The sequence below is a fragment of the Chaetodon auriga genome, chromosome 9 (genome assembly GCF_051107435.1).
Source record: "Chaetodon auriga isolate fChaAug3 chromosome 9, fChaAug3.hap1, whole genome shotgun sequence".
Lineage (NCBI taxonomy): Eukaryota > Metazoa > Chordata > Actinopteri > Chaetodontiformes > Chaetodontidae > Chaetodon > Chaetodon auriga.
The window spans coordinates 13,907,623-13,931,305 of NC_135082.1; the positions used below are offsets into that span (position 1 = coordinate 13,907,623).

The following is a 23,683-nucleotide window of genomic DNA, read 5'->3' on the forward strand; positions in this document are numbered from 1 at the left end:
GCATGTGTATAGAGATCCAAGACTATGCTTAAAGAAAACTCAGACAATACAATTTATTAAAACAAGCCAAATGTTAATACATTTTAACTTCATCAGAACCAACAAGGCACAGCCTTATTCAAAATACAAAAACTGTACAGGTCAACCAATACTTGAACAAACATATAAAAGTTTAAATTAATACAATGCTTTAGTATTCATCCAAGAACATGAGCAGAACAAATAGCTTTTTAATTCAACACTGGCAGACATCCAGCAGGTAATCCTGTAGATAAGTGAGTGACTCCTCCACATGGAGGGGTAGGGGTTGGCCGAGATCAGCCTGAGATCTGGACAGGAAGGCCTCCACAGCTTCACAAACAGTTGGCTTGGACAGCATATCATCCCGCTTATAGACCAATGGGCCTCCGCCTCTTTGTTCAGTGACGGAGCTACACAGATAGCCTGGGTGCAACAGATGAAAGAAGTCAGGAGTCACCAAAGTGGGCTTAGGAGAGTCAAGTAAAGCCATTTAAAATATTGTTGAACTGTTTTAATATGCAGTCTTATAATGTTTATTTGCTATACTGGGAATAAAAGAGCTAATATAACCTAGGTCTTAGAGGCATTCCACAGGAGAGATACTATCTAGGATTAAAATCAGTGTTGAAATGACAAGAGACTACAACAAATTAAATTTAAATTGAATGACAATACAAAAATAAACACACATGAAAAAGGACCAGGCATAGGTTCACCACTATTGTATGTATTGCACAAATCTGGCATATAGTCACATAAAGAAAATCATTCAGTTGAATACACCCACAAGAGATGAAAGACATGAGGTGATCAGGATTCAGCTGGTTCAGCTTCACCCTTTTTCTTTCTCTGCTGTGCAAAAATGATTCCAATAAGACACTTCAGTACAATCCCATATGGTATCGCACCACATATTGCACATTCACTGGTGTCTGTGGTTTCCCACTGGCTCCGAGCACTGTCTGCTTCCTGGCAGCAGGGTACTGGAATGCTGGCTTTCTCATGATCTTGGTTTCGATTCTGATAAGATCACCCGACTCACCGCATTTTTTAAAATATTTGTTTAATAACAAGACATCTGATAATGTGTATAATGAGCATTTGTTTCCTTCTGAGACAATGTTCTCTTCAATTATACTGAATTTATAGGGACTCATTTCATGATAATAGCTGCAAATGCTGCACAGTACACTGGTATTTACACACATCCCACCTTTCATTGCTTTATTATAGCTGAGCAGCAACATCCAGAGGAGATGGACCAACTCTTCCCACCTCTGCCACCTTTCAGCACCATCCTGGAGAATACAGTCATGGATCAGTTGCAGTGCTTGTTGTTGTGAACTTTGAAGGATTACATTTCCAAAAAATAAATCAAAGATATCTCCCTGGAAAACTAAAGGGGGCAGTCACTTAAAACTTTAATTCTTCAAGTTTTTTTTTCTGATAAATGTACAAATACATTGTAAATCACTTATTCTTATAACATATATATATATATATATATGTGAAGCTTGGCCGATAAGGTAAAGATGAAAGCAGGACACAAGAGTGATATTCACCATAGGGTCTGGAGCCAGAGTGCAGTTCTTCATAAAGTGAAGCAGAAGACTGAGCGACATGGGCAGAGAGATTTTCTGTGGGCATGCATAGTCCAACAGATGTTCCAACAGCTTACATCTCAGCAGCTTGCTCTGCAGGCTCTCCAGCAACAACATCCTGGGTGTCAGAAACACATTAGTCAATGACAGCTCGGAAAACTAGGGGAAAGAGGCAGAGTGTGCCACTGGAATGATTATATCCTTTTTTTCTGTGCTTAATCGTGAATAAGTTGGCTGATGCATTAAAAAATCTATTCAAATATCCTTTCTTTAAAAGATACATTCATGAAATTAAAAAAAGATTTAACGATATGTAATTTTTTTTTTGTTACTCCATTCATTAATGGACCTTTTTATGATATACACTTTGAAATTTATTTGCCTGGTTTACCTGCTGCCTTCAGTTTCGTTTTAATTCACACTTAAATAAAAAAAACCTCTTAAATTGAAAGACTCTAAGATGTTTAAAAATAGCCCCCAATGTTTCTCCGCCATGTTTCAGTACAGTAGCCCAGACAGGACAAAGCACACACTGGCTCTAGAGAGCACCGCAGCTTCTCCTACATGCTTGGAGGAGGGCTGAGGCAAGGAATATTCTGTTGGTTGCAACATGCAAACCTCACCACTAAAGCCCACACACTGGTCCTTTAATGGACACAAAACTGCTTCTCTTGCTTACTTTCACCTGTCTCATATCTCCTCCTCACCTGTGTGCTCGTAGACGTATGTTGCTAATGACCATATGGAAGAGCTCCTGGGACAGCTTGGCCGAGTTTAGAGCTGGAGTGCGGTCCACCTCCACAGCCAAGGACAGCATCCGCTGCAAGATGGACACCATTCTGCAGGGGACCAAGGGACAAACACTTGAATGTGGAAAAAACACTCGTGAGGATATAACATGCATATAAACACGAGTAAAGTTACATTCCAGTTGTTCCCCTCTGTTCAAGTCAACAATTCATTATAAAAAAGGTTTTTCTTTGTAATTAACCTGATTTGTTCATCTCTCTCTTTGGCAGCTTCATTACTCTCTCTGGGTTCTGTTGATTTCATGATGGCAGAAAACAGCCACTTCATGACATCCCTGGAAAACAAGGAAAAAAACATCAACAGGACTTAACACATGAAAAACACACACAGAATCTTGTACTAATTGCTATCCGTGTACAATAATGTGGTCATCCTGGAGTAATTTGTAATATTTATTACAGATGTTGTAATGTGGTCTGTATCGCAAAGAGAGTTTAAATTTTGGGTGGTCTGTTTTAATCATCTAGCTTCAGGACATCTAGTAACTGGTAATCTGAAATAACCACTGTCACAAATCTGATTATCGATTGTTGCTGTATGAAAGACTATGTGTTGGAATGATCACTTGTGAGGTCAATTTATATATTTTGATCAGATCCTCTGATCTAAACATCCTCTGAAGCAGGTTAGCTGTGTAGTATACAGCATACTGAGAGGTATTTCTAATATCTTGTCCACTCCAATTATGTAAATGAGTGTAGACGATGAATTTGAAAGTTATTACATACAGTAAAACAAAATTCAACAGCATCACAAAACTATAATTTTGTACAAAAAAAGTGGATTTAAGTGTATATTATCTATCTCTGATCTTGCTCTAAGATCCGGGCCCCCGTTAACCGAACTCACCTGATGCGAGGGAAGTGCAGATCACATGACAGTGTTGCCTTGGCGATGGAGTGGTGGAGTGCAGAGGCAGAGCGTTTGGCCCGGAAGTCGTCCTCCAAAGTCTGCACAACATACTCCAGCAGCATGCGCACAACCTCACATCGATGCCGCTTTGTGTGATCCTACAGCACCGAGAGGTGCACAAATAAAAGAAATGTCAGTTTCTGAAATCACAAAATAGACGTTCAGCTGTAAATACGTCTGCATAAAAAAATATCTAAATATTTTCACCAATGTTGATGTCAAAAATGAAGCTAAAATATTTTGGAGATTACTTTTGGTGCATCCAGAATATACTGATAAGTTTTTTTTTTCCATATTTTATCTAAAATCCCTTTCAAAATGATCTTTCTGAATAACACTAATGGTACCATATATTGATATCACCAAGCTGAACTGTGAATTCACACATTTTGCTGCCTGTCGTAGTACCTGATTGGCCATGACGGAGGTCAACAACTCCCAGTCCCAAGGAACTGTGGTTTTGTCAGCGATGTGGTGTCTGCAATCAGAAAGCAGCTTTAATCTCTGAATACAAAGAAGGAAAGCTGTGAGATAAGACTGAAGCGACGATGTAAAGGACAGTTTAAGAAATTAAATAGGAAAGGCCACAAATAAGACATTACTATTAACTGTTATTCCTCTGGCTCCCTCACCTCTGCGTCCTTGTCAGCAGATTGAAGGCCTGTACACACAGGTGATAAGGACACTGCGGGTCCAGCAGAATGCCACTCAGCAGGTGGAGGGTGATGTCTTTGGGGGGATAGTAACCAGGCCGTATTAGGTCAGACAAGAGCTCCAAAGTGCCCTCTGGGTAGCTCACATCTATGGTGCTGTAAACCAGGTTCAGGCTCTGACGACATAGCACCTCTGGAGTTCCAAAATCTTCACCGTGCTCATCAATCTAAAAAAATAAATAAACAAAAAACATGAAAAGGGAAAGAAATACTGTCCATTCAGCCTTGTAAATAATCATGTTTGATGTTTAAAGAGGACAAAAGAACAAATAGAAAAATCTAGAGCAAACATCTGGAGAAACGTCACTCACCAGGTCTTGAGCTGGTCCAGACATGATTTTCCTGAGTGTGACTGGGCACACAAAATGCCTGTCCTCTCTACTGGCCAACCTGAAGTCCACGTCAAATCTGCTCTCTTCTTCATCTCTCCCCTCTTGCCAAAGAACAGACACTTGACTGTCAACTCCAAGATCTCCTGCATATGTCCCAGTCCAAGATTCATCGTCCAAGTCCTCACTTTTCCATACTGACAAAGCAGATTCACTCGGGATGCTACAGCGCAAGTGGTCTGAGCTGTTTGAGGCCTCATCAACATTAACCACCTCTGACTGCCACTCAGCTGGTGTATGTTCAGATGTGGGTGTTGGGTCAACTTGTCTCATAAGGTTATGAGATGTGGGACGCCTGTGAGACAGAGAGTCGAGGTCAAAAGGCTCAGAAGTGTTCAGTCCCATAGCAGGAGAGTCCAGGGATGAGTGATCGGAGAGACAGCTTGGTCTCAAGTCTGCTTGGTCGAATTCCAGTTGTTCCAGTTTGGAGCGGAAGACTTCTTTTTGTGCTTTATCCTGAGATGATGTTGGAGAAGGGATGATCATGGATGAGCGAGAGGCATCCCTCTCGTCTTCACGTGTGATGTGCTCCACTGAGGTTGCAACTGAGCTTCGTGCATCTGAGCAGTGAGAGTCAGCTGGGCTCCGTAGATGCAGACATGTTTTCCTATTGAACTGTGCGCTTGTGAATTCATCACTGTTCACTTGTTGTTCCTGTCTGCAAAGACACTCAATCACCTTCGGAGGAGACTCATCCAGTGAAGCCTCCCTGTGAGGCCCATTGGATGCGGTAGTTGTCGTCAAAGTACTAAAGCATTCCAGTGCATCACTGTTGCTGTCCGGTTGTCCGGGTTGCAGTGACATTTGTGTGCAATCTTTGGTCAAGTAAACAGAACACCTTAATGTTTTAAGTTCTGTGACATGAGTTTCAAGAAAAGGCAATCGCCTTAGTTTTACTGTTGGTGTGTGATGATGTGCTTTATCAGTCTGTTTTTGGTGTTGTGTTTGGGAATCCAAACGGCTCCGCTTTGGCTTTAGGTTGCCACAGTCCTGCTGTAGTGCAAAAACAGGTGGATCTCTTGAAGAGCTCTTTATAAACTTAAAGTCTTGTGTGTTTAAAGCTTGTGTTCTGTCTGTACTTCCTGTATATATCTGACAGTCATCTTCCGGAAATTTCTCTGTCTTTGGCTCTGTCCCATTTGCTATTAGTCTTTTCTGCATCGTCAGCTCTGGAAGACTCCATCTTGAATCTGAGAGGTTAATGTAAGACTAGAAAAAAAAACGAAAAATACGTCAATAAGTGCTGTGATCATCAAGTTTTCTCAAAAACAGTTAAAGAGTGAAATCATTTTTGAGCCACCAATGTTAGAATATTGTATGTTGACATTCTGGATTACAATAAGAACTGCTGAAGCTGTAACATGGTACGCAGATGAATGGAGAAATCTAAAGCTACAGAATTCATACCGCGAATGATCTGATCATTGAAAATAATTAGCAATTTCTGTTTTTAGTTGATACTAAACACTGATAGAGGCTTGTCTTCCAAATCCTAATCTTTATGAGTCAATTAGACAAAAGAGGAGAGCAGGAGGGACTGCAGCGTTCTTCAGGCTGTGTGTAATGACATAGACCTGGGTGTATTTACATCATTTTGAATACCAAAGCAGAATTATGTGCTCATCATTACACTGTACTGACCACAATTCTCAGAGCTGACTGCACTTGCTATCACTAGATATGACAGATCAACTTTTCATATCAACAAAAAGAGTGACTCAAAGATATGGAGCTTGTGAATTTACTGGACATCTTTGAATTCACCTGACACGTAAATGAAGCCACCCATCAGCGTGGTAACACTCTGGACTTGGTAATAACAGCAGGGTTAAACACTGTCAGTGTTTCTGTATTAGAATGACCTATTTCACTGTGTGTTGTTTGATGCCAAACTAATCTTAGCAAAGACTAAAAGGGAATTTTTGGTTCAAAAGAGACTCACTGATGGCAAGGCTGAAGCAAAGTTCTGCAATATTATGAGATCATCGGAGTCACACACCTATGACTGCTCTTCAAATGACATGGTTGACAGTTTCAACAGTATCATGTCACCTGCCTTAAATACTGCTGCTCCACTAGAGGTTAACTCTTCACTAACAAAATAACCTCAATTACAGCCAGCATTGATGCTGATGTGAACACAGACGACCTCAGCAAACCCTGTAAAAAAGATGTAACCATGGAAAAATGTGTTAAAGTTGTGGTACTGTCGTAAAATAACATGAGCTGATTTGCTAAAGCACACACTAGCTAACGTTAGATAATTATGCTAAATAAACTTACTCTCACCCAATGAGGGCATTTGAAGTTGAACTTGCTACTTGACTGACGGTGGCGCTAGCATGTACACGCCTATGATTTACGCCACTTTTGCTCCTTCTTCTTAGTTTTTGCTCACTTAAACCCGCGACATCTTGTGGAAGTTGGCGCTAGTTTGTACACTAACAGTAAAGTATTTTGTTTTAACTTTATTTACAAGCCTGACATGACAACAACAATAACAAGGCGGTGTAGGCTGGAGATGGTGCACACAGCGATCGTATCACATAACAAAATACCAGAAAAGAGTAATAAATACATGTTAAATCCACATACGAGCGAAGTCAAATAAATGGCAAACTAAATTTCTTATCAAAGGCTCTGGCTGTCAGAGCTTCAGAGGGCCAGTTTGCTAGCTTACCGGTGAGACGTTCACGCGCACTGACGAGAGGGGCAGGGGGTCGGCACAGGTCAAGACGTTACTGAAGCAGCCGATTATTTCCACATCAGAGTCGTCTTGATCACTGCTGGAGCTGATGGTAATCACATCCTCCATTTTTCTCACTCATTCAACCTCAGATGAGACAGACGCTTCAGCAGCTAATGTTATGTAACATTAGCCGTTTCGGCTCACCACAGCATCACCCAAAGCAGACCCATAAGAGGCGCCACAGTCCTGGAGAATGAAGGGCTAACAGTGATGCGGAATTCCCGGTCATGTTTTGGAGGAAGCACGGGATAATAGCAGCTGCTTGGGACTTGTGGTATTTCCTTGTTAAGATCCTCGGTGAGAAGTTATCCTGACGCCGCCGGAACTTCAATCTGATCGTATTCTTCCTGATTCACGGGACGCGCACGTGAAGAAGCGAGCGAGCTGAAAATCTACACCCCAAAACAAAGTCCAGTGACCGGATGGCCATGTGTTCGGTTCAGCTGAGAAATAGCGCCTCTGAAACGTGAAGCTTCCTGGTTTTTGTTGTCATGTTTTTTTCTGCAGTATGGCGCATGACGAACAGCCACGCGGGTGCAGGTACCTCCACCTACTGTACAGGAGTGTGAGGACTCAGTCTGCCACCATTTCCACGAATCATTTATTTATTTTTATTTTACACAGTTTGTACTAATATACTTTACCCTGAAATATATTTCATTGTGTTCTAAAATTAAACACAGTGAAATATATTTTATATGGAGCAATGCAATATGTCAATGTTTAACAAGCCTCCACAATACAGACTATTAAATCTACTGAAGAGATGAATTCAATCTAGATTAAAATTTAGTGTTTCAGTTTCACTTTCTGACAAACTGATTGATTTAAGTATTTGTATAATTGGGAAAAAAAAAACAAACAAAACAGTCAAACAAAAAGCAGTCATGGTGATTAAACACGGAAAGCTGAAATTATGTCCTTAACACACAATTTTCTTCAAAATATTATTATTATTATTATTATTATTATTATTATTATTATTATTATTATTATTATTATTTTACTTTCCATATTAGTTGCAGTAACAATTAAACTTGTGACTTGAAGAAAACAAACACAGGTTTTTATTAAGACATAGAGTCAGTGCAGTGGAGTAGTGAAGTGTCTCACTGTCACAAGTCAAGTCATTGAAATGCCACATGTGTTTCATTTATGCCAAAGGCCTCATTTGTTAAGATAAATAAACATCAACTCTTGTCCTTTGTAACATTGTGTAGTCTCACATATCGCCACTGGAGTGCACTCATGTGGTGCAAAAAGATTTTGAAATTTGTCAGATACTCCATGTGCACAGGATGGTCTGCGGCAATCAAACATCTGTATACTCTTCATAGAAATTTCCCTAAACGACTTGACGTAAGATCAGATGAGTTTTTATTTGGTCTTATTCACCTTTTGAGCACAGACAGGGAATTTTTTTTCTTGTTAGAAAAGGGGCTGTCTGCTGGTCCTCTGTGATGATATGAAGTGAGACATGTCGTCCAAACATACATTGCATTCCTAATGCTTAGTCTGTTTTCCTCTTACTTCTCTGACCCTTGGGGATGCTACTCTGTGAACTCACTGGAAAAACTGACAAAACCATCAGTGTCATCCAAACCCTTGTGTTATAGTGATATAAACACAGAGACAGGGTCGAGTTGACTGCAGGAAACAGATGTAATGTATTTCTGTATTCATAAGCCAGCCACAGATGACACATTAAACCCTGTGCTACATGCTATTTTACAGCTTACTTTCCTGTTATAGACGAGAGCTTTGGGTGTTTTTCTATGATGCATGCCATCATTAAAAGCTGCTTCCTATTGATGGGGAGCCTTGACACATACATGCACTTGTGTGCTGAGTTGATAAGAAAACTGTAATTGTGATAAACACATTGCTTAGGCTGGAGAAAACATGCACACTAAACTGTTGTCAGCTCGCTTTGTTCATGATGTCCTTTTGTAAAGCACAATATCTCTGCAAAAAAACTGAATTCAATTTTTTGATATGTATATATATTGTGGACAGGGGATGCTGTAGGAAAAGATAGAATATAACATATAATGTAACTTGTGCTTGTTTTTCCAAAGAAATGTAAATTTTGATGCTGCATTTTCATGAAATTGGATGAAAGGAGGTATTAACCTCAGATGCCTCCAACCATTACACCTTCTGAGGAATATCAGGCAGGATGAGTCATCATAACCAGACATACACAATCTCCTGACACCTATTCAGCAATATGAAGACTTTATTAGCATGGTTACAAAGAGAAATAAATTGTGTGTGTGTGTGTGACTCTTTTTCCCATCAGTGTCTTCTGTGGCATGGAAATCATCTTTACCTTTGGTGCTCAGGGCGTCATAACGATATAAATTCTGGAGCACATATTTTGCTAAATTTGAAAACAGGCCATGCAGCAGACCAGTTGGATTATGCTATTAAATGTCCGATAAAATTAGCAAGTTATTATATGGATAATAATGTCAGACACAGAACAGCGGTTAATGCCGAATCATTATAGTCAGTCAGTCTATGTTATTGTATTCAGTTCATTAGTTCCAAGAACACAAATATTACCACAACGCCAACTTATGTCAGATGGAAAAGGCGGTCCAAGTTCAATGAGACGTAGAGGGAGAGCTCTGGGGATGTTTGAAATCCCCAGGTGAAGCTCCCCACACTCCACTGCCCATACATGGACACAGATTAAGGATGAAATACTTTATCAGCAACAGAGCATGCGGTTTCCTGTTTTAAAAGGTGAACAAAAGCACGTCTGTACTCATTAGCAGTTACTTGCATTGGGATCCAGTGATGTTTGATATGAGGCCAGCTGGCTTTAGATGGACACATTTGAGGGGACCTATGAAGAGGATTGGACTGAAAACAGAAAACTACGCAGGTCTCTCTTTTCAAAGCAGAGAGTGAAATCAAAATTCATGATCTGAAAATCAATTGACCAACTAAGTATTGTATTAACTGCCTACTGTGTGACGAGTGCTATCGGCTATATGTACAGCTACTTTGTCTGAACTAACTTGAAATAAAAATTAAGTTTACATGGGCTTATGTGTGAGATCACAATGTCTTGGCTGGATTTAGAAACATTTGTCTCCCATTGATGCTGCTGCTGTGACTCCAGGAAATCACTGTGCTGGGCCAAGAAATTGTCCCGCACATAACCCCCCGAATTGTTGTTTTTACACATTGATGAAACAAATATATCTAATCTTTATTTAACCAGGGAACACCATTGAGAGCAAGCTCTGTTTTGCAATGACACCCTGATAACAACACGTATAAAGAACACTGCATCTTAAAAAGTACAATACATATCAAACAATGGAGGTACTCAAAAGACACAGAAAATTAGCTTTCTGCTATATCTGGTACATGTGTTTTGCACTGCTCCTGCAAAAAAAAAAAAGAAAAGAAAAACAATAAATGAAATGAAATGATATCCACATCCAAATTTTACAACAAACAGGCCAAAGACGACAGCATGCGAGACAACGTCAGTTCAAACACCAACAGTCACACTGCTCTAAGTCTATCAAGAGAGATTTGAATTGGATAAAGGGGATCAGCTTGTCCAGTTTTGAGAGTTTCTGCATATTTCAGAGCCAGTTACTCAAACAAAGTATTGACATGGCGATCCTCGACAACCAGTCTTGGGACCAACTGCAAACTTGATTTATAGTTAAGAAGACATGAGAGATACTCAGGTAGTTTGCCAAGAAGTTCTTCATAGATCAACAGAATGCAGTTCTGTTCTCCTCTGACTGCTAATGACTGCAGACGTAAACTTTCCCGTAAACATCGATGCATTTTACAACCAGCCTCAGTTGTGAACCTAAGGGCAGATTGATAGACTGCATCTGGGGGGTTTTAGAGCGGAGGCAGAATAATGGATATAAATTACATCACAATTTTCCATAAAAGGTGAAAAGGTTCACTGGACATTTTGTTTTCTGCAGTTTTGACTAATAGAAGCCTTGTTTCTATAAAAATGCTTCATCCAGCCAGAAACCAAGATATTTATAATAACATACTCTTTTAACTGCAGTCCCAGTAAGACTAGTAATGTTCATTTCATTGGCATTATAAGTATGTTTTCCAGAGAACAGCATGCATTTTGTTTTATCTGGGTATAACAGTAATTTAAGATCAAAGTTTGCTGTACAGCACAGAAATCCAAATGCTAATTTTGAACTATTTGGGCAACAGGTGGCGCTGTTGTATGTTGTTGCAGAATGGTGTCTGCATACAGATGAACTGTACTGTTTCGAATGTTTTCATCTCATTCATTTATAAAAACTGTGAATAAAAGTGGTCCAAGAATAAAACCCTGTGGCACACTTTTATTAGCACTCATAAAACTGGACTGATAGCTATCTGTCACAGCAGCTTGTGAAATTAAGTCTTGGGGTAAAGTGCTCTCACCTGCTTGTTTATGAGTTTCTTTAACACTTTAAACATGAAAATTTGGAAACTGGTCAATAATAATTACTGACCTCATTTGACTGACCCCTTTATGCAAAGGCAGGACATCGGCTGCCTTCCATTGGTCAAGAATGCTTCCTGGTTCCAGTCAGATTAACAATTTAAGATAAGCAAAAATGGAGCTGCTAACAATAACAGCTTTGTCACTAACTGATCAGCCCCCATGAACTTTATTAGATTAATACTAAGAGCATTAAACACTTCAAGATTTGTAAAATGCTTCAGTGAAAAGATCTGAGTGGCAAGTTTGTTTGCCCAGCAGGTGCACTCTGATCAGAGCCAGAGGGAGGAGATCCAGCATTTTTGAATGTATGACCTGAAGAAATAAAGTGTGAAGTGAAAGCATCACATACACAGAACTCTTTTCAGCTGAGGTAGTGGTTGAACTTTGAATTTCACGGGGTCAGGATGAAATGTAATATTGTGATAAAGATTTAACGCTGTCCAAAACTTACCTGGGTTTCCTTTACTTTCAGAAAGTGCAGAGACATAACACGATGATTTGGTACTGAGAATAAGAGTGAGCCGTCTATTACGCTGCTGACAAAAATACTGCCAATCAGCAAGTGATTTAACTATGTGCATTTTGCGCCAGGCAGCACCTTGAGCACATAACGTACAACGTCTGCACAGAACCAAAGATTGTTCCCATCACTCTGAGTCTCTCTAAAGCTGCATGTTTGTCTGCAAGGGAATTAAATGTTTTCATAAAAAAGTCTGAAGTCAAGTTTGGCTCAGTCACAGTTAAGCCAGTATCACTGTTGTACAAGTGCTGCTTGAAGAGAGAAGAGTTTGAAATCCCTTTTGATCGTGATACATGGTTTCCACCTTTGCTCTATCTTCTATCCATCATCCCTATCGTCACTGACGTCAAGAGGGAGAACACCACTTCATTTATAATGCTGTCGTCTATTGTTTAAGATAATATCTACCTGATATTTTTTGGATCTGTCCCATTGGTGAAATGAGCTGCATGGGATTGAATTCAACAGTTTTTAAATGAGCAGAAGCATTAGTTCACCCAGAATAAGATGTTCTGAACTATCATAGCTGGATATCAAGTTAAATGAATCATCTATCACAACTGCAGCTGCAGAGGGTGAACCATAAAACTAATTGATAACTAGTATTTTTCCGGTGTTATTTTTCCCCAGGCAAAAAACTGTGTTTGAGAGTCTGAGCACACAGCAGCAGAGATATATCGTATTAACTAGTGAGCTGTGGAGGTCCTGGGTGGCAGATGGTATCTTTGGACTGAGCGAGCCTAGATGTTTTCCCCCTGTTCCCAGTCTAAGCTGAGCTAAACTTCTCCTGGCAGTACCCTTATATGTATTACTAAACAGATATAAGAGTGGTAAGAGAAGACAGCAAGCTTCCCAAAACATTCATCTAAGTGTATTACATTTTCTCATGCAACATGTTTCAAGAGAGAGGTTGCTTGACTTTCTCTTGCCGAGTTAGCAGCGAAGGACAGACCCAGTCCAAGTACGGATATGTCCACTTACTGCAGCTTGCTGTCTGTTAGTGGCGTCACAGTATATGACCAAAGTTTCAGTCTTTTTCAGCTCTGTAACACACATCTCATTTTAAATCTGAAGATAATTTCAGCACGCTAATAACACAAAAGAAAACTAATCATCTTTTCTGTCATCCTTTGCTCTGGGCTGTCTCAGCAGAGATTCTGACATGGAGGCCCACAAGGACATGCACCTGAGACAGGCAGCACTGCACGGTAGGAGCTGTTATTGTCCATTATGAGTGTTGCAGTGAAAACAAACATAATGAGGGTAAACTTTGAAAAGAAGTCTTATCTCAAATTTCCAGACATTTTTGAAAGAACAGTATCTGTGGATGAATTGAGTTCATGCCTCACAACATAAACCTTACTTACATAGAGAAGGATGTATCCTTTATTTCACAGAAGAATGTAAAAGAAATGTAACAATTGGAGTGTAAAGTTTTTTTTTTCTGGGAAATAGGGTACAAAAATGCCATTGTTCAACAACGTGCCTGAGCAGGAAAGGTAGATACAACAGTAGATTCATGCTGCAGTATGAAGACAAGTAGATTTAGTCTCAAATAGGAGATAAAGCAAAGAGAGAGGAGGACTAAGTATCTGTGTGAACTGAGGAGCCAACAGTGAGTTGGAGGCAACTGTGTTTATCCCTTCCTGTCCCAGCCAGACAGTCCAGGCGGCCTGTGACACTGATATAGGGGTTAGCCAACACTCTCTGCTACAGTGGGTCAGAGGTCACATCTGCTGTCTTATCACATTCAGCAGAGAATGAATAACTTTAAGAGAAAGAATTGGAGAGCAAATATCTTCTGGGGTGAAATCTACACTCTCCTCATTCTGTCTTAATTGTTTTGAGGGTGTAATTAATAACTTGAGACAGACAGCTTGACAAATCTAACACACTCCTCAAGGACCTATAAAATATATACCAGATATTGTAGGAGGTGCATGTTCAGCTTTGGCAGATGTAAGATATTTGTCAAATTTGTATTATCAATTTGCACTCTGTACTATGTAGTTATGCCAGAAGTGCAATTTCCATGTTGTGATGCTTACAATTAGTAGTTGGTTCTAGTCTAGGTTGTCTCACTTAAATTCATTTCTCGTAATGCTAACCAACCCAACCAACAAAGGTAACCAATCAGAGGCAGAGTAGGGTGGGTGTTGCCAAGAAAAGTAGTGGGATCCATAACACTACAAGCAGATAAGCTTTGCTACGCCTCGATCCTGATTGGATCTGACTGAGAACTCATGGCCTGGTATCGATTTGTCAACCACGAGGCAGCCAAGCCCTGAAGCATAGCCTGCTTTATCATCTGTTTTACTCAAAATGGGAGCATTGACAAAACATCATGCTGTACCAAAGAATGCTTGAAACTCGTGATTGAGATCAAAAACTCATTAGGAAAAAGGTTATTAAGGTAGTAAATCAATTGAGAAACACAATGTTTTTCTCATAAGCTTACATACAGACCACGCAGATCCTCCCACTGTGACATGATGTCTGTGCGCCGTTCACAAAACAAAAAACATAAAAGGCCGAAGACAAGGCTTTTTCTGTAGCGGCTCTTTGGCTCTGGATTAGCCCCCCAGAGGCCATTGGGCTGAGACTGTTGATGTTTTTAAGATGCATCTTTTTATCCTTTGGTTTTTGTTGTTTTTAGTTTCTGTCTGATGCCTTGGCTTTAAAATTATGATTAAGCTATTTCAATCTTTTAATCAACGACATCTGTTATGCACATATATGTCCTCATGCTTGCATGTGTGTACCTACACGACTGTCTTTGTGAAGCACTTTAGTGCAAAACTTTGCTTTTTGATGTTCTAGCAGCACAAACTTTAACTTGAGTGTACAGTTGGACTTATTTTTGCAGCCTGTGGAGTCGCCCCCTGCTGGTCATTAGAAATAATGCCTCTTTAAGTCACTTTCTCTTCCTGTCCCTGAAGTTCCATCTGCTTATAATACTGTCTATGGTCATAAGGCAACCATTGGTTTATTTACAGTGCATTGTATCATAGAGGCCAATCATGTGTAAAAGCTTAACATAAAAAGTAGTTAGTAACCACATCTGTCAATGTTTCCCTCTGGATTGTAGTGAGGTATACATTTCAAGTAGCATAAAATAGATAAAGCCATGTAAATGGATGTACTCATGACTCATAAACTTGTGGTTCTAATCAAAGTACAAAATCCATTTTGTTCACATGGGATGATAATGGTCAGGCTTGTTTTGCCAGAGTCACAGCGGTTTTTGGACACAGATGCTGGTGGGTAGCGCATTCCTGTGGTCTCGTGATTATGGAGAAGGGGACATGAGCGCTAGAGCTACAGGTTCGTTCACAGAGCAGCGTGGCAGGCAAAAGGACTGAGCATCCCCAAAAAAAAGAAAGAAACACCAGATGGTCAGGGCAGAGCGTTGCCTCTCGTGGCAATGCGACGTGTCAACAGGAGAGAGAGAGAGAGAGAGGTGGAGGTAGAGGAAGGTAGAGGTTGAACAACAGCTTACAGAAGCAACATGTGTCAGCTGTCACCACAAGAATGTGACAGAGACAGCAAGAGGAACGGGTCTGACAAAGTTTGACGGGGATCGGTAACACAAGACGCCGTCTGAAAAGTATCCAACAACCACCTCCTCACATTTCTGTTTTGCTGTCCACATCCATGTCATGCCCTTAGGCTGTTTAGACCATGCCTGCCACACATCATGCTTCACGTTGCCATCAAATTCAGGACTGTGTCAGTCACTTGTTTTTTTTTACCCCCCCTATGGCTGCAAACCCTAACGAGGTTTATTTGACTGGCAGAGCGTGCCAGGTCCAGAGACAGTGGAGGCTGATGGTGGACCAGAGCCCAATGACTCACTCTGCAATCTGTGACCCCCAGACGCTGATGAGTGTCACAACAAACTCCTTCACCGGACAGCTATATACTGTAGCTATGAACTACTGGATGGAAGACCGAGAAGATATTTTGGCATCCGCTATTTTGTAAACACCTCAGTAATCACAGATGTGCATGATGTGCAATTTTAAAGATGCCTTATCCTGCTACCCCTCTCAGGGCTGAAGCTTCATCTTGCTCTTTTGTAGTTGTTCTAATAAAGCACTCAGCATCGCTGAGTAGTAAAAAAAAAAAAAAAAACTCAGAGCAAAGACTGTTTTCGTTGCACCACATTCATTTCATGGATGTTTGAAGCTTGTGAGTCACAGTCTATGTTCAGGTGGAAGTATGTGCTAATGTAATATATTGAAACTGAGTTCAACTAATAGTAAAAGAGTGAATCAATCAAAATAACAATAAAAAAAATACCTGAAATGGTCCTCTTTTCCTCTCTCCGGTATTTTATTCCCATAAGTAATGTGCAGTGTCTGGGAGAGAGCAGCATTGTGAGCCAACAAAAATGCTCATGGTTAATAAACAGAGATGTTTTCTGTGATAATAAAAAGGCACAATTGCACTCTGCAGGCTGAGGCAAAAATAACAGGGAATGAGGCCAAAGTCAAAATCAAAATGAATGCTCTAATGAACACTTGGCCTGGTGGCAGGATGCAGAGGAATACTTTGAATGCCGAATATCAACAGTTCACTTTCAAGAGCTGGGGCGCACACAGCAGAGTAAGGAAAGTGGCAAATTGTGAAGATAAGAGTTAATAAGAATACTTTTGAGGTAAATGACTTTATTTTCACAGATGACACTTGAGGAAAGATCGTGGCCCTTACAGCAGAGTGAATTGATCCCACTAATTTAGACAAAAAAAAAGGCTTCGTTGCTTGAGGGCCACACTTGTTGGCTCTTATTTCTCAACCATCTTTCTTAATTCTACGCCACAGCCACCGGTTGACAAGGCAGTTAACCAAATCACACCAAAACACCCTCAATATCAGCCACTTTTATCCAGTTACAAATGTGTCTTTCCCTTGAAATTCACATCTAATTAGGATCTAATTCACTGGAGTGTTTTTCCAGGAAGCTTAATCTCTGGGGTCTTGGAAGCAAATTTCAGAAGCACCTTCCTCTGCTGAATGGCCACACAGTCATTTCAGCTCTTTATCAGTGATGAAGCCCTTCATCTTGTTATCATTCTGGGAGCAGTGGATGAGACTGTTTGATCAGTTCTAGTTTAAACATATTCAGGGCTGTAATGATCTACAGAGATCAGAAGTATTTGAAGCTGTTGAAAAGATCCAGCATTGTCCAATTTAAACAACTGGCCATGATATGTTTATTGCCCTTTGAGTCTTCACAACTTCCCTGATAAAAAGTCATCCCAGACCACAGCCGAAATCTTTTAATATTCAAGGTGAAACTGTCAGGGAAGGGGCTAACGCGTGTGACCTTCAAGGCTTCATTAATCCGGTCACGCTTTTAAATTCCAGAGCGGTTTTGTCCAAAGCTGTGGAAGAATCAGAGGGAAATCTTGTTTGTTTGGGACACAACAAAGGTCAGCAGTGATGTATTTATCCAGATCTGCCAAGTCTACTGACAGCAATAGCAACACTAGAAGAAGGTGGGAGATGCAGAAAGATGTGTGATCTCTGAAAAAAGAACATGTGAATCAGAGTGTGGCTGTGACACACACACACACACACACACACACACACACACACAAAGAGTCCTCTCCCACTCCCTTGTACGCTTTCTCCTACAAGTTTATACATCAACAAGACCCGATGACACACATGCACGCAAACAATTATGCGTATACAGTATTCAGGTAAGCAGGCTCGATATCTGCAGGCTGAATTCCCTGAAAAAAAGTGTCTATTATAAGAAATCACCTGCAACCTGAGGTGAGCTTTTCACACACCACCTCAGGCCATTTATTCCTGGAACGTTGCATAATGCAGCAGTGGGTTCTGCTCACAGCCTAAACAGCCTCCTTAGAAGAAAACAGGAAGGTAAGAGGATTGAGGCAGCGAGAGAAACACAGCGATCAGCCGCTTCTGTGTGCAGCTGCCCGCTCAGAGATCTTTTCTTTTTATCTACGTAGACTTGTGTGGCCAACAAACACTGTTATCTGCATCATCATAAGTCAGCACACCATATATTTTGCAAGGCCTCTGTTCATAAAGGATAATCAGAACATTTCCTATTAAGCTCCTACAAGCCTGAGCCTTTATGACACACTTTTTGGTTTGAGGTGAGCTAAAAAGCAAGTGAGAAAAAGTGTGTATAGAGTTTATAATAAGCATGTTGATTTGGCAGTGAACTGGTGTTCAACGAGTGTATTAATAATCGCTGCTAAACTAAACACTGCTGAGTCATTTCTGGGGGCAGCAATAATCACAAAAACCACATTACTCAAAACATTACCTGCTGGCAGCGGGACAAGTTATCAAATCAGGGTGCATATCTAATGATTGACGACTTGACAAGATTAAAGCCATTTGGGTGACTCGGTAAACATTCGAGCTGCTCCCGATGCTCCTGTGGCTTCCTAGAGCCTCTAATTTTTTCAAATGTGACAGTAAATGAATCTGGCATCTGCGTCACACAGGTCTCCAGTGTGCCACTAAGATGTCATGTAACATGCTGAATAGCTGATGAGTTTTGCTCGTGCAATGATGGTTTTTTACTCTCAACTGGAAACTCTAATTGTTCAAATAATTGGTTGATGAGACATTTGTTTCGTGTAATTTCTTAATTTGTGGGAAACCCTTCAGCCACACAGAGGCAGGAGACCTCAGGACGGGCACGTACATCCAGCCCTCATTAGGTGTGATGACTGCATCATAACAGGAAGCTGGATCCAAAGTGACAGGATGCTGGGTATTGTTGTCTTACTCGGAACAGAAAGTACGTAAGACTGGAAGGAACACGTGTGTAAGTATTTTTCATATTTAGTTTTCCTGAATCACAAATGAGTTTCTCTGTGATAATGACGAAATGATTTCAACATCTTATGAAAAGATAGACAGTATAATAAAGAGCAAATGTGTGCACAAATACATTAGTTATGGATATTTGCTTCAGTGTTTGCTTTTGTGTGTGACAAATTATGCATGTGCATGTTTGTGATGTGTATGAAATGGAAGAAGTTGTGCAGGTGTGTGTGCGTGTTGCAGGTGCATAACCTCATAATGAAAATCAAATTGAAAAGTTTGTAAGGTGACTTTCAGCTTCTAAAGACATTTAGAAAAACGCATTATGTAACTGCAAATCCGACACTTATCAAATTTTGTATTAGAGAGGACAACGGTATTGTTTGTGTCTCCCTTGAACAATTGTCTGCAAAGTTCTCTGCAGAAAGCAAAGTCGGTGCACGAACCGACACGAACAAAAGATTTTGTGGTTGTTTTGAATAGACTTTGTCAACACCTGCAAGGAGAAAAATTCAGAACTGCTGCGTAATTTCTGTTTTGTCATGGTAAAAGTTAAATGATTTTCAGCCATATAGTACAAAATTATATATCACTTACAGTATATATACTGTATATATATATATATATATATATATATATATATATATATATATATATATATATATATATATATATATATCTACATTTAGATCACCTTTTGGCTGTGTCCGCTCTCTCCTCTGCGTTGGAATAAATCCAAGCATTTGTTAAGGTCCATTTAATGTTAAAGCAATAAAAGGATTGCGTAACAGGACTACCTCATTTGTAATAATTATAATTGTATGTAATTTCTTGGATCCCCTCAGGTTTCATAGTCAGACACAACAAAACGCTTTGTTTTTCTGGTCGTATAAAGAGCTTGTTTTTGTTGGAGGATGCTGGTTACTGAGGTCACTGTTTTTTCCCCCATTTTTATGCAGCAGGTAGACCCTTAAGGGGATGTCTACAGACCACTGATGTATGGTGACAGTCACCCTTTAGATGATCTTCACTGTTTTTTATGTTCAACCAGGGGAGTGAGATCATAGCGAGAGAGGGAGGGAGCGGAGAGGGAAGCGAGATAGGCTCCCTGAAATCCTCCTCCACATCCTCCTCCAAATCTACTTCAGTGTTTCGTCTCACTGCAGCCACCAAAGGATGTTCTTGCTGAGCCTCCAGACACCTCACTTTCAAGGGTGAAGACAGATATGTACGCATACACTGACGTTAATGTTGGCATCCATTGAGCAGCTTTAGCCGGACTGCAAATCCCACCCTGACAGGCTTCCAGCAGATGCTATTTACTTTGCAAATAGATTTTGTTTTTAATCCTAAATTAGTGAAGTGCATCTGGTGAGCAGAGCTACAGTCTGTTCGGCAGCTCTATTCTATTTCATAGATTTATTTCACAATGACCCCTGACTGGCCATGTGTGTGCATCTTTTTGTGTCACCCCTGGCTGGTAAATATCCTCTGGCTGCACGACTGGCTGCGTAACTCCGCTTCATACATGTTATATAACAAGAACTCCAGAGCAAAGAGATGCAACCCATCAGCAACAGGTATAGTGTTGCTGATGTGCCTGCACAGATCAATTCCAGATTACACTGTAGGAATAATGGAAAACAGCGAGGGTGCATAAAAACAAGTCAGGGCCTCCATCAGAGGGGTGTACCATAAAAAATGTATACCACTAAATTTCACAAATTTCATCAGTCAATCACTGTTTCATGAAAGCTGTCTTGCTTTGAACAGGGTGACAGACCTAATTGGCAGCCCTGTGGGGATGATAAAGTTCAGAGGAACCTCCTGCTGTGCTTTTTCCTCCACAGCCATCAATGGCTCTTGATGGCCATGACACCCTAAACATCCCTGTAGTGGTAATGTCAGTGTCATTTAAATAGATTACAATGGAAATATCCTAAAAGTCTAAGTGTAAGGAAAGCTGCAGTGGTACATTTTGTTCAGCAACACAACACTGCTGGTATTTTTCCACTCTTTGCATGCTAAGACATGTAATGCTGAGAAAAGTTGAATATTAAAAGAAAGAAAACAACAAAGTGAGGGTGTATGAAATCAAACACAACAAGCCCAAGTGCTCGCCTGAAAACAAATACTCAATTTTCAGAGAAATCTGATGTCCAACTATCCAAATAATGTTTTCTCTCTCTCTTTCTTTCTCTCTCTCTCTCCCCCCCCGTCCCCCCGCCCCCCTTTAAGTTTAGAGATGGGTTGGTCCTCGAAGTGATGTCATCTCCCTCCTGCATGGGCATTCAGTCCACCAGCAGTGTGCATCTCCCGTGCGTCTCCGAGACGATGCTGGTCTCCAAAACGCAGAAGCAGCATTACGCACGGCGATGTGACAGCAGAGGGACGACTCTGTTTGTGGAGCGCTGGATTGTGAAATCTCATTTTCAGAACTCGTGCCCGTCTGGACTATAGGGATGACCTGTGATGAGGGTTTGCTGTCTGAGGAGATACATTTCTGCAGGCACTGTGTCTTATGTGGGCTACGCTCTGCTTGTGCTGACCAGCAGCGTTACGCGCAACGTGTCTCCATGAGTTAGAGGGAGGCAGCTCAGCGCACCCAGTCCTCGCTCTTTTGGAAAGGAAACGGGTGCGAAACAACAAACATGATACGAGAGGACCAACTGGTGGCAGAATGGATTTAACCCAGTTAAATCTGTTGGTGGAAAACGTTTCGAGCGATGAGAACACCACGGACGCACCGCTTGCCTTGCCACACACGGAGGCAGCCACTGCGCTCATCATCCTCGTGGTTACTGTCATCATTTCTGTTACCATTGTCGGAAACGTGTTAGTGATTGTAGCGGTGCTGACCAGCCGGGCTCTCCGTGCGCCCCAGAACCTATTCCTGGTCTCTCTGGCCTCAGCGGACATCCTGGTGGCCACGCTGGTCATCCCCTTCTCCCTCGCCAATGAAGTCATGGGCTACTGGTACTTTGGGAGTACTTGGTGCGCCTTCTATCTGGCTCTGGACGTGTTGTTCTGCACCTCATCCATCGTGCACCTGTGCGCCATCAGCCTGGACCGCTACTGGTCGGTGACAAAGGCGGTCAGCTACAACCTTAAGCGGACACCTAAACGCATCAAGTCCATGATCGCTGTGGTGTGGGTAATATCTGCTGTCATCTCCTTCCCTCCTCTTCTCATGACCAAACATGATGAACGGGAGTGCCTGCTGAACGATGAGACCTGGTACATCCTCTCATCCTGCCTGGTGTCCTTCTTCGCTCCGGGGCTCATCATGATTCTGGTTTACTGTAAGATTTATAAGGTAGCCAAGCAGCGCTCCTCCACCGTGTTCGTGGCCAAGAACGGCCTGGAGAGGCAGCCATCTCAGTCCGAGACCTGTTTCGTCAGGAAGGACCGGTTCGAGATGGAGAGCCCCAGCAGCCAGAGCTCCGGCAGCCACCAGCAGAGGCAAGGGGAGCTGGATGACATTGACCTGGAGGAGAGCTGCTGTCCGTCGGATACTAAACCCCGCAATCATCGCTTCACCAAGCGGAGAAAGGTGGAGGGGTCAGACTGCTGCCCTCCTCAGAATTGCCGTCTCTCCTGGGCTTCGGCCCGGGCGTTACAGCTCTATCCGGAGCAGAAGAACCCAGCTGGGCGACAACAGCTGGCCGCGGCCAATAAAACCAAAGTGGCCCAGATGCGGGAGAAACGTTTCACCTTCGTGCTTGCGGTAGTGATGGGGGTGTTTGTGCTTTGCTGGTTCCCTTTCTTCTTTACTTACACCCTGCATGCGATCTGCAGAGACAGCTGCTATATCCCGGGCGCACTTTTCAACCTGTTCTTTTGGATTGGCTACTGCAACAGTTCTGTGAACCCTATAATATACACTATTTTCAACAGGGATTTCAGGAAGTCCTTCAAGAAAATCATATGCAGAACTTCTAAACGCACATAAACTGGGAAAGGGTTCCTGGGACAAATATGGGTTGTTGTTTTTTTTTGTTTTGTTTTGTTTTTGGATGACAAACAGTGCTTGGAAAGAATTACACTAGTAGAATTCATTCTTCTTGGTTAAATGTCTCCCGTAGATCATTTTAATGTAACTGCTATCATAATGAAAAAAAACCCCAGTGTTGTGTTAAAAGTCTCTGAATAAAATGTAAAGTTTAGCAAACAAAAGACAAATATCTGTAGTGCTTCAGTGTTGAAAACTTGATGCAAGAATCAAACATGGTCAGTTATTTTAAATAAGATATATTTATGCCACTTGAGATATGCAAGTTGTAATATATAGGTCATTGTATAATAAGTCCGGCAAACCTGCACCTTTGCACAAGAAATCTCTGTATTGGATCAATCTTTTATGCTGCAGCAAGCAGTGAAGAGCTACTTCAGAGGAAAACTGAAGTCATGTAAGCAGCCGGATTCCAGCGCTGGCAGCTGGTTCACAGTGGGTGTTTTGTGTTGAGATAAATAGAAGATTAATCCTCACCATCTATAAGATATGAGCCTTGGGAAAAGCAGGCAGGCAAGTATTGCCTCTATGTGTGAATCATGGAAAAACAATGAAATTAAATCCTATAGATTCAATGATTTAAACAAGGTTTATCATCAAGTGTAGAAAACATTGCATATTTGAAATGTTTGGCATTATTGC

General features: G+C 41.2%; 2 protein-coding genes across 2 annotated transcripts; one reads left to right on the plus strand and one right to left on the minus strand.

Moving 5' to 3' along the window:
- Nucleotides 1–30: 30 nt before the first annotated feature.
- Nucleotides 31–7,712, minus strand: simc1 (SUMO interacting motifs containing 1). Its single transcript, XM_076738346.1, has 10 exons — nt 7,127–7,712; nt 4,369–5,655; nt 3,977–4,224; nt 3,753–3,822; nt 3,282–3,442; nt 2,614–2,706; nt 2,330–2,461; nt 1,584–1,740; nt 1,235–1,319; nt 31–444 (listed from the first exon to the last, which is right to left on the minus strand). The coding sequence occupies exons 1-10, from the start codon at nt 7,259–7,261 to the stop codon at nt 236–238; spliced, it is 2,577 nt and encodes an 858-aa protein (XP_076594461.1). The 5' UTR covers nt 7,262–7,712; the 3' UTR covers nt 31–235.
- Nucleotides 7,713–21,342: 13,630 nt separating this feature from the next.
- Nucleotides 21,343–23,324, plus strand: adra2db (adrenergic, alpha-2D-, receptor b). Its single transcript, XM_076738371.1, has one exon. The coding sequence runs from the start codon at nt 21,710–21,712 to the stop codon at nt 22,979–22,981; it is 1,272 nt and encodes a 423-aa protein (XP_076594486.1). The 5' UTR covers nt 21,343–21,709; the 3' UTR covers nt 22,982–23,324.
- The last annotated feature ends 359 nt before the right edge of the window (nt 23,325–23,683 follow it).